Raw genomic sequence first — 11,607 nt, 5'->3', positions numbered from 1 at the left:
ATCGACGATGATCGCGCATCAATTTTCCTGTTGCGACTTGCAGGAGACAGTAATGGCGGGAAGGAAGATCCACAGAAACTGAAGTCGATCCCGAGATCGCGATGTATCTGTTAATGCGACGATCGTGCGCATTTTTTATCCGTCACGACGTCTGACACTTAGCGAGAGGTGATTTTTCACACGCGAAATTCACTCTTGGACGGCAACGATCGCGAGAAAACGCGGAGCGATTCGAATCGCCGACTCGGCGCGATGGCTGCGGTTCGAGACTATTCGCGATTCTCGAAATATGCGGGTAGATCGAAGAAGGGCTGCCAATCGTCAAAACTTCCCGCGGCAAACTTTCCACCTATAACCGCGCTCTTTCTTTTTTATATGCATCACTAACAATAAATTTAAAAAACAATTCTACTATTGATAATATCTTAAAAAATCACTCTACTATTGATAATATTTTATTACTGACAGAATATTATTGCTAAAGTGCAGAGGTATCACTTGATAGGTTAATTACCGGATTTGGTCAGACTGATTCTTGCAAATTCAAAAAACTAACATATACATTAGAAATATAATATATATATATATAGTATTTATTATATATTTGTATATGTATAAAATATAATATAAAAACATTTTATCAGCGACTATCGGACAGAATGCGAAATTATGGAAAATTATCTCAATTAATTTTGAGACGAACACGTAAGATCATGACAAAGAGATGACCAATCACATGTTTAATATACGGTAATTTTTATACTGGACACGTGATTGGTCGATATTTCTCTATACATATATTTATGCGACCATACAAATTGCGTGATCATTCACCGTCTTTCATTCTTGGTTTCGGCTTACCTGTCCTGTAAATCGCGCGTGCAAGTGATTCGCGCTAAGGTGCGATGGCAATGTAATTCTAAGCCGGGCATAATTATTCACAGTCATTTTGACCGGTGACACGTGGTGTAACGCCTTCGTCATGGGAAGCACGGACACCACGACGAAATTGCTGATCGACAGTCACGAGATCGAGGAATACGGGACAAACTTGAAGATACTACCCTGCAACAACCAGGTGAAAGAGTTGCAAACCATTTTGCGAGATAAGTAAGTGACCCCGTTGCTGCATCTTCACAGATTTACAGATTGCACATACAGATATATATACAGATATACATATATTATAATAAATATAGCTAATTTTTATTTTTCAACTCTTCTGCAATTTCTCGTTATCAGAAAAGCTTTTGCACTTGTCAGATTTAATTAAATACTTATGTATTTGAATATGTAATTGAATTATAATTAAAAATGCTAGATTTTCTCTGTAGATTATTAGAAATGTGATTTCTAGTTTGTTATTAATAGATATCATTTTATAGGAATACCACGAGGAGCGATTTCAAGTTTTATGCTGATCGTTTGGTAAGACTTGCTTGATTTTATAACATATTGCTGAAAGTATCCATTGTATCTAGATCTAAATAATTATAGTAATTATAATACACATGTGCGATGTAACATATTGTGCTAAAATCTTTTTTTGAACATTGCATCATTATATCCACAAGAAACCATCAGTTTAAGTCAATAATTATTTAAAAAACAAAATATTGATTGCTCTAGATGATTGTTCTTTGGTAGATCTAAGCTTATTTTATGAGGAGAATATGATTGTAATTTCACCTGAATATTTTAGATTAGGCTAGTTATCGAAGAGAGTTTGAACCAATTACCTTTTACAAAATGTGTGGTAACAACTCCAACTGGTGCCAAATATAAAGGTTTGAAATATCAGAAGGGAAATTGTGGTGTATCTATAGTAAGAAGTGGAGAAGCTATGGAACAGGTATAATAAATACAATTAATCCTAAACATATATATTATAAGAGATATCTAAGAGATATCTTTGTGCGGAGATAAGCTATTGAACTATATCATGGAATGTTTTCCGTAGGGTTTAAGAGATTGTTGTCGTAGTATCAGGATTGGTAAGATATTGGTAGAAAGTGATGCGGATACACACGAAGCTAGAGTAGTTTATGCTAAATTCCCAGATGATATATCTGAAAGAAAAGTTTTATTGATGTATCCAATAATGAGTAAGTTTTTGAAAATATTTATATTGTAATAAGTAAATGTATATGTGCTGTACTCTAAATGAAGACATTTATTTATGCATATGTAGGTACAGGAAATACTGTCATAAAAGCTATAGCTGTACTGAAAGAGCATAATGTGCTCGAAGAAAATATTATCCTATCAAATTTGTTCTGTACACCAATTGCAGCCAAATCTCTAGTCACTGCCTTTCCTAAGGTAAAACTGTCATCATATATTTTTATAACAATATATATTTTCATACAGTTTTGCATAATAATGTCTAATTAAACATTTAACTCTAGTAATACATATATTTCACTTTACTAAATTATTTTTTTATTTTTTTTTTACAGATGAAGATCTTAACATCAGAGATCCATACTGTTGCACCAAATCATTTTGGACAAAAATACTTTGGTACGGATTAATTATATTTCACTACTGCATAATACACTAAGAGAAATATACTGCATAATAAAATTGAGAGAAAATCAATTAAGAATGATTACATGCTATAAAAATTAAATTCTAAATGCTCTCTATTAAGCTAATTAATACTTAATTATTTATTATATGAAAATTATTTATTATTTATATGATATTTAACAGTGATATATTTAAAGACGCACTCTTTTTTTCTACAATGTCTCAATATATATTTAAAGATTTAGCTTTAAAAACAGTATACTTTTGAAAATTATACCGAATTATTTATCAAAAGTAAATTTATTTTTATGACTTATAATTAAAATATATATATGTCTTATATGAATAATTTTGAATTGCATACGAAATTATAACAACATTATAACATTTATAAACAATACTTTTATTGTAGAAATAGAATGGGACTAGCAGTTTAATATAAATAAGTCAAATTTTGTTATAATTTTACATTATATCCATTTTGAGAGGTTTTAGGTCTACTAGCTGTATACATTCTCTTGATTTTCTCTATATGATAAGACTGTAAGTAATACATTTGTTTTAAATGTTAAATTAGAATCAATTGAAAATATGAAATAAGTAATATTTTTACAATGATATCTCTTTTACCAGACAACAATTTTTTGTCAAATTTTTCTAATCTTTTTGTGTTTTCTAATAGACATTATATAAATATTATGAATTTTATATGTGCCATACTTCATACAAAATATTTGCATAAATTATCTCGCTTTAAAATAAACTGAGTATCATATGCGATAATACTTGTTTTAATATTGCATATATATATACGAACACATACATACATATATACATATATATATGCATCTATATATATGCATCTCATGAACAATTCATGGAATCACCGTCCTATTAAAAAATAAAAACAATTTAATATATTTAAATAATTAAGAGCTTGACATTACAATCAATTATTATTTTCAAAATTGCTTTAGTTTTTTATTATTTTATCACTAAAATTATTTGACTGAATTGAAGAAATGAAGATCTTAACTGACATTAAAGTTGTAACTATTGTACGGTATATAAGTAATGTCAGGTTTTCTACGTATAAAATAAATGACATGTGTGCAATATTTATGTATAAGTATATAGAAAAAAGAGATTAAAAATCTATTACATATATGTGTTAATTAAAACACAATATTTTTTATCATAATATTTTTACAATATTTTTTTTATTAGATTTGATTTAGATTTTATAATGCTAAATTTGTATGTTTATTAATATTATAAATTTCATACGTAATAAAATTAATATGCATTAATAAATTTTAAATCACTTAATAACAAGCATAATTCCGAATTTCAATGCATATTAATTGAATGCTTATTTTTTTTTATATCTAATTTAGTTAGAATAAAAATGAAAAATTTTTCATAATTTGACTTAATTGTTGTCGAAAAGATACATACCTCATAATATGTTATATAATATCTTTAAATAATACATTGTATGTATTATTTTTGCTATATATGTTTTACAGAGATCTTGTGAGAAATTAATCTGTTTAGATAACATAAATATAAATGTCTACAGAAAAGCATAATAAGAAATGTGGTGAAATGTATTAGAATGCATTAAAACAATTTTTAAGATACAATGTTATAATAATTTAATAATTATATTTCTATATGTATGTTTTTGAAACTTATAAAAAGAAACGCACTATATATGTGTGTGGAAAAGTAACTTATGATCTGAGATACTTATATCGATAATTTAAAAAAATTGAATAATTTTCATTCTTGTTTGTTGCATTTTATATGTAATTTTTAATGGAATATATTTGTATACACATTAATATACTTATAATTATATATATATTCTTCTTAGTACATTTTAGTCGAAAGGGGTACAAATGTTATTTACAATAGTTCAATATAGTCAGAATATAGTATATTTTAATGTTTAATGTGAAGAGAATTAAATAATATACTACATTATGTAATTTATTTATTTACTTGATGCCATATAAGTATTTGATGCGATTAAGAAAAGATAGTCTTAATTGTTAATGTCAGTTAAGAACAAAGAATACTATATGTACAACAGTACATATATATTAAAAACTATTTTGTGTACAATATGTAGAATGCAGTTTCTGAATTCAAAATATAATTTAAAATTCAATATATAACTAAAAATTGGAAGGAAAAGAAGAATTGTGTAGAACTTTATAAATCAACAAAAAACACATAGCTATGCTCATTGAATGGGCTATGCAGCTTTTACATGCAAGTTTTAAAAAGAAATATATTTTATATGATTTTCAATAAGTAATAACTATTAACATGTTTATTTACAAGCAAAAAAATTACAGTTGAAATAAATTATATTTAAAAAAAATATCTTTAATAAAAAATCCCTTTAAAAGAATATATTTTTAAAGACTTGATTGTCTACAAAGCATTCTTATTAAACTATTTGCCTTATAACGTGCCTATGAAAAAGCTGCATTTAAAATCACAGCAATATCTTAGTAAGACCAACAATTCATGTAATGTAAATTTTCATTGGAAATGAGACATATGTTATATCCACACTATTTAAATTATAAGTTTATTTACATTGTTTACTACCTTTTACGTATTAATAATAAATTGTTTAATAAATATATTGTATCAATATTGATAAATACAAATATATATGTACACATTAATTATTAATTACTTAATATATCAAATAATATAAATAAAATAAACGCAACACTTTGTAAAAATAAATATGTTTTTACATATTATTTTTTTTATATTTTTAAAATATATAAAATATTTTTATAATATAAAATATTTAAAATATTTTTATATTTTTAAAATATATAAAAATTTGTAGAAAGAGAACTTATATATCTAGCATAGTCATGTTTTTATTGTATTTCTATTATCATTGTGATGATGTAACTTAATTACAATTAAATAATATGATTCTGTATAATTAATATTAACATTAATTATATAAATTCTTAAATTATTTGTCGTATATACTTTTTTAATCTTTCTAATCACAATTAACAGATTTATTTCATTTAATTTTATTACTAGTAATAAAAATTTTCATAAAAAACTTGGCTGTAAATTTGTCAAAAAATTTATATAAAATATATATAAATGCTATTAAAAAATATAAATACATATGAATAATACGTTATATAATTTATTAATAATAAGAATATAACTTATAAAGATTTGTAATCAAATATTGCCAAATTTTTTTAAACATATATACTTTTACGTATACCAAACATACATTATAAAAAACATTGAATTATTGTTTTCAGGCTGTACTCGTGTCGTAGTGGAGACACCAAGTATACAAGAGAAAGATAATTGAAAAATTATATCTGATATTGTGTTGAATCTTATATAATTGAATTAATCTCAAAATTAGTAAATTTTAATCATTCTATAAGAAAAAAAAAAAATATATATATATAACAACTTTTGTAAATCAATCTCAGACTACATAGGCATTAGAGTTTTAATTCGGAAAAGTATAAAGAATATTTTTAGATATTTTATGAAGAAATATATTTTGTGTCTGTTTTTATATTGCTTAAGAAAAAATCATAGGTCTGTTATAGAATAACATGCATATATTTCAATATCTATATACTTACCATGCTTGACAATGAAAAATAGAATCAAATTTTCCACAATATATTCTACTTAGACAATATAATATTTTTATTATTTTGTGATATATTAGAAATAGATTTTTAATAATATATAAATGGAATTAAGCTTAAATTGTTATATTTATTAGTAAATTGTATGCATGTAACAATGATTGCTGTGATCTATATATGTGATTCATATGTATATGTATACACATATATAATATATATTGAATATTATCTTTGTAAATATGGTTATATTTAATGATGATGTGTATATATATATTTTTCTCTAATGCAATGTTAAAATTTATTTTAATATTAATATATTGAACCTTTATTGTTACCGTTTCCCTATCTTTAATAAGAAAGACATGTTAACAAGGAATAAAGCTTTGCCATTATTCTCCTCTTTGATTACAATAAATTATATATCAATCATAAATTTAATACATTGTATTGAAGAATAGAATTATAATAGCAAAAATAATGTTTTATTTCATTTATTTAACAAAGCGATTTATATGTAGCAAATGCTGCATAAGACTATTTTTTGACAATGATATTATTTTAACGATATATAAGTAATAAGAGATTTATATGTAAAATATTAATCTTATCTAGCATAAGGAGAAAATGTATCATTAAAGTAATAAGAAAAATAATTTATATAGGCCTCTCAATTGTTACAGTTGTTGCCATTATTATCATGTACTATTACTTTAAAACAGACTACTTTGGAAACACTTTGTTATTTCGTATATTTGTATCAAATAAATAAAATATTTCTCACATGTTATTAGAAATTTATTATTTTGTGCCAATGTAGCAATCGTAAGAACTTTTTTTTGATTAAAAATTTTTATATGTTGTAATGTAACTTATAAATATTTAAAATTTTGTGTATTTTAAAATAGAAACTACTTTTTTTTTAAATATCAAAAAATCAATAACTACAACGATCAAACTCAAAGATTTTGTTAAGCTAAATTATATTGTATTGAATAGTAAGCATGAATCATATACATACGTATCAATGAAATTATGTCATGCCAGTATGAATCATATGTACTATATATTCTGTCATATATATATATATATATATATATATATATATATATATATATATAAGTAGAAATACGAATAGAAGTTTATACAATAAAAATAAATGTTTATAATTGAGCTATAAAAATCTAGAAATCTCCTCTTTTGTTCTTTTTTTCTAAAAACTATATAATTCTCTCTAATACATGTAATACATAATAACTTGAAGAAAAATCAATGACTTTTTACAGCATATTTGGAAAGACCATTTTTATCTTAACACAATGAAATATTAATAGTCAAAACTATCTTTAATACTGTACATGTTTTGAGATTTTTTAAATGTATAATATAAATATCAAAATTTTCTCATATATAACATTTAATTATATTTTTAGACATAAAAAAATTCGATTTATAATAGAAATATATCTATGTTTGTCCTCATATATCTCCAATGATATTATATGTATATATGCATTTGTTACTATATCCTACATATTTACTTACATGTTTTTGCACGCTGCAACATAATAATCAAAAAGTTGTATACTAATGGAAAAAAAAACGTAAAAGAAAAATATACTTTAATTTCACTTTGAAAGTGCTATAATATATTAGGTATGGTGCAATATGTGAAACAATGCAAAATAATAAACAATAAAGGTGAAGACGTGTATAAAGACAGCAATATGAAGGAATTATCTCATATCATCTAATCAAACCTGTTGGAAAACAGACATTGGTGTGTGAGGACGCGCTTGATCTAAAATACAAAGTATATTCTATAAAAGTATGTTCTCTATGCGTGTCACTTGTACTGTTCATTCAGCAGACTTTCCACAATACAGAATATTATCTTGGCAGTACCTTCATTCAGCCTTAGTAATGTAATAAACGTAGCTTTGCAAAATACGCTTGTGGGTGGAAAAGGAAGGATGTATGGAATATATCCCAACTTTACATGAGGTATATCTCCTCGTATCTATTCCTCTTTTTCTTGGTCGTCGGATTTTTCTTCATTCTTATCCCCATTATCTTCGGCATGTTCACCTTCATCACTAGCGATAATTTTTGCCGCGCTATCTTCAGTCGGTTTAGAGTCATCTAAGGCTTTATTCTCACTGTCTAAAGTTGTTCTTTCTGGTAAACTAAAGAAGATGATATTATAATTTGCTAATGTTGGATATATTTTTATATTGTAATAATCTTCTACTTATATCAGTTACCTGTCGGAGAGTATTATATCTGCTTCTTTATCCGCAGAAGGCTGAAAGAAATAAATATGTTATATAAATATGAAAGAAATAAATATGTAGTAACTGTAATATAAATTTAGTAGCAAGTCGAAAGAACTAGTAAATAGCGAGAGAGAGAGAGAGAGAGAGAGAGAGAGAGAGAGAGAGAGAAATAAGTAAGAGAAAGTGTATTCTCATGTATTTGTGTGACTAATTAAAATAATTACACAGCTAATAGTCTATTATTATAAAATTAAAATATATAGTATCTTTTAATGTATATGTTAGTTTCTTTTGAAAGACATATATATATATATATATATATATATATATATATAGTATGTATAAAAAAATAGTTTGTCAACATGTATATATTGTACACATGTCAAACAATAAACATTTGACTAATTGTTATTTCTAGCAATTAGTCATGTATTTATTGTTTGGCATGCTATTTTGTTTGACGTTTTAAAATTTTTTATCTCTCAAATAAAAGTATATATATAAAGGACATATACATGTTATTTGAAAAACAAACTAACACAGATCTTTTTAAATTAATAAAAAAATACAATATTACCTCTCGACTTGAAGTATTTCCATTCTCTTGAATTGCATCATTCTGAGATTTTGAATCAAGAGTGATTTCCGCAGTGCTAATTGCTGGCGTTACTTTTAAAAACTTTTCTAATTCATCCAATTCGTTTGCTAAATCAAAGTCTTCATAATCCTGCAAAATTTAATCGCTTATGTATATTGTATTAGAAATGTGATTTCATTTAGATCTTTATTATCTTTGCTTTTGTCGTATGTGTACAACATATTTGTAGAATTAATATACATTATTTTAAAAAATAACAAGATTAAAATATAAAAGAGAAAAGATAATTACTCCGCAATAATCATCTTCATTAAATATTTGTGGTGGCAATGGATATTTGTTGGTTCTTGCATTGCTATTAGCTTGCATGAATTCTTTGTCTAGTTCCTTGCCTGGCTCTGTTATATCAATAATCTCATATTCCACATTTTTACTATCTAAAATCATCATCACACGTTGTTGTCTTTTCTTCACCTGTAACATATTTATTATATTTATTATATGATTAAAATCCTTTTTGGACTTTCACTAATTTGTAATACATATATATATATATATATATATATATATATATATATATGTATTACAAATTAGTATATATATATATATTGTATATATATATATATATACAATTATTTGAATTTATTACAATGAATTTTGTAAATATCATAACTGGCAATCTACATTTATATACATAATTTATAAATTTATGAATAATAAATATTAAATAAAAATTAATGTTAAGTCTATCATTTTTATAATAAGGAGTTAATTGTCCTAGAGTTCTTTATATATTGTATTTTTATAATAATAAAATTATACAACAGTGTATACATATGTATGTATATATGTGTATGTATATATATATATATATATATATATATATATATATAATATATATAAAGTCAGAGCAATGACAAAGTCGACAAAGTTGTTGCGTACATTTTAGCTTTATAGCAAAATATTACATGACAACGGTATATGACAAGATAAATTTATCTACGTGATAATGATGTTTTTTGATTTTTAATTTTTACATATCGTATTTAAATATGTCGTTGATAATGTTAATTATCATTGTGATTATTATTGTTGATCAAAATTTTATATTTTGTAATCTATATATATATATATATATATATATATATATATATATATATAAAAACATCATTATCACGTAGATAAATTTCTTGTCATATACCGTTGTCATGTAATATTTTGCTATAAAGCTAAAATGTACGCAACAACTTTGCCGATTTTGTCATTGCTCCGACTTTATTGAAATAAACAGGCCCCGACGATGCCCATGATGATCAGCTGTTAACAAAATTTGCATGACATCGTATGCGTCCATTGTCGGCAAAAACGACCAATGGAACCAATTAAAAAGCGCAATACACAAGCGCATATCGCGTGTCTCAAATGACAGTCCCCCGATCATTACGCGCTCCGAAGCCGCGAGAGCGTGTCGTTCGCACTGTAACCTGATACAGCGACGACGACGATGATGATCTGAGCGCCAGGTCAGGTCGCAGTGAAGGCAATCCCGCAACAATCCCGATATCGAGTATCGCGCGATATCGGAGCCTGGGCGGTCGTCATCGACGAGAATCGAAACTCACTTCCTTGTTGCCGCTGATACCCGATATGTAGATCTTGACGACCATCGTTGGCTGTATCACCGGCTGGCTGGCTGGCTGGCTGCCTGAGACACGACGACGTACACTCTCTGGCTGCGCTCCGATCCCGATCCGATCCGATTAGCGACCGGACGTACGGAAGTTGCGGGAACACTACGGACAACTCTGTAGCCGACCACCAACAACCGATTGCTCCTGATGTCTGGACGTTACTAGACGATTGCACTGGCTTACACGCTGACGCGTAACACACTGATTTAACGGGCCGGCCTAAGTCCGGGCTCTCCGCTGCCTGCCTGGCCTGGTCTACGTCATTCAGGGGGGCCGGTTCTCTTTCTCTCTCTTTCTCTCTTTCTATCGCCGCGCCCCAGGGATGAATAATACACTTTTCTTATGATGCGACGCAATATATTTACAATAGTATTTTTAAGTGATAGAACGAAATAATTTCTTAGAAATATAAATTGAATAAAATAAATATTATAGATGTAAAAAAATAGGGATATCATCGATGAGGTCGAAATACTAAATAATTTTATTAATTAAAAATTTACGCTTGTGATACTTTTATTATATACGTTCTTATATTAGGCAATTTTATCGATAATTTATGATGTTAACTAAGTCAGTTTGAGAGAAATTAAATTAACGAAAAATATTTATTTTTGTTTGTAATATGCATTTTTGTAATCTGATAAAATCTCTCTGTAGAATCTCCCACTTAATCCTTTTGTGTTTAATTTTAATCCTATATTATTTAATATGTTTTAAATATAAAAAAACTAGATATCTTTCTTATATTAATTTTAAACTATTACACGATTTTGATACATATATGTATAACAAAAAATAATTTATATAATTTATTCGACAAAAATAACTTTGTATCAATA

General features: G+C 26.1%; 2 protein-coding genes across 3 annotated transcripts; one reads left to right on the top strand and one right to left on the bottom strand.

Moving 5' to 3' along the window:
• The first annotated feature begins 816 nt into the window (after window positions 1-816).
• Window positions 817-5,956, top strand: LOC105253666 (uracil phosphoribosyltransferase homolog). The gene is made up of 7 exons (XM_011261833.3): window positions 817-1,110; window positions 1,386-1,428; window positions 1,703-1,852; window positions 1,961-2,105; window positions 2,192-2,322; window positions 2,460-2,523; window positions 5,856-5,956. The coding sequence occupies exons 1-7, from the start codon at window positions 983-985 to the stop codon at window positions 5,906-5,908; spliced, it is 714 nt and encodes a 237-aa protein (XP_011260135.1). The 5' UTR covers window positions 817-982; the 3' UTR covers window positions 5,909-5,956.
• Window positions 5,957-7,652: 1,696 nt separating this feature from the next.
• On the bottom strand, window positions 7,653-11,028 carry LOC105253658 (SH3 domain-binding glutamic acid-rich protein homolog). 2 transcript variants are annotated; one of them, XR_889392.3, is made up of 6 exons: window positions 10,697-11,028; window positions 9,366-9,548; window positions 9,054-9,203; window positions 8,465-8,505; window positions 8,106-8,386; window positions 7,653-8,001 (listed from the first exon to the last, which is right to left on the bottom strand). XR_889392.3 is itself a non-coding variant. In XM_011261819.3 (5 exons), exons 1-5 carry the CDS (start codon window positions 10,739-10,741, stop codon window positions 8,221-8,223), a joined length of 585 nt encoding a protein of 194 aa, XP_011260121.1. In that variant the 5' UTR covers window positions 10,742-11,028; the 3' UTR covers window positions 7,653-8,220. The 2 variants fall into 2 exon arrangements, 1 of the variants encoding a protein (XP_011260121.1); XM_011261819.3 differs by having other exon boundaries at window positions 7,653-8,386.
• Window positions 11,029-11,607: the final 579 nt, after the last annotated feature.

This window comes from Camponotus floridanus, unplaced genomic scaffold (genome assembly GCF_003227725.1).
Source record: "Camponotus floridanus strain SB8 unplaced genomic scaffold, Cflo_v7.5 scaffold22, whole genome shotgun sequence".
In the NCBI taxonomy this organism is placed as follows: Eukaryota; Metazoa; Arthropoda; class Insecta; order Hymenoptera; family Formicidae; genus Camponotus; species Camponotus floridanus.
This window is presented reverse-complemented; position numbering and strand designations above follow the sequence as displayed.

Excerpts from the sequence above, each read along its gene's own strand:
- LOC105253666 (XM_011261833.3), top strand. The coding sequence starts at position 983 with ATGGGAAGCACGGACACCACGACGAAATTGCTGATCGACAGTCACGAG. Across the intron at positions 1,429-1,702 it reads AGTTTTATGCTGATCGTTTG|ATTAGGCTAGTTATCGAAGA; the intron begins GTAAGACTTGCT and ends TGAATATTTTAG. Across the intron at positions 2,323-2,459 it reads TAGTCACTGCCTTTCCTAAG|ATGAAGATCTTAACATCAGA; the intron begins GTAAAACTGTCA and ends TTTTTTTTACAG.
- LOC105253658 (XM_011261819.3), bottom strand. The coding sequence starts at position 10,741 with ATGGTCGTCAAGATCTACATATCGGGTATCAGCGGCAACAAGGAA. Across the intron at positions 9,549-10,696 it reads GTATCAGCGGCAACAAGGAA|GTGAAGAAAAGACAACAACG; the intron begins GTGAGTTTCGAT and ends AATATGTTACAG. Across the intron at positions 8,506-9,053 it reads GAAATACTTCAAGTCGAGAG|CCTTCTGCGGATAAAGAAGC; the intron begins GTAATATTGTAT and ends TATTTCTTTCAG.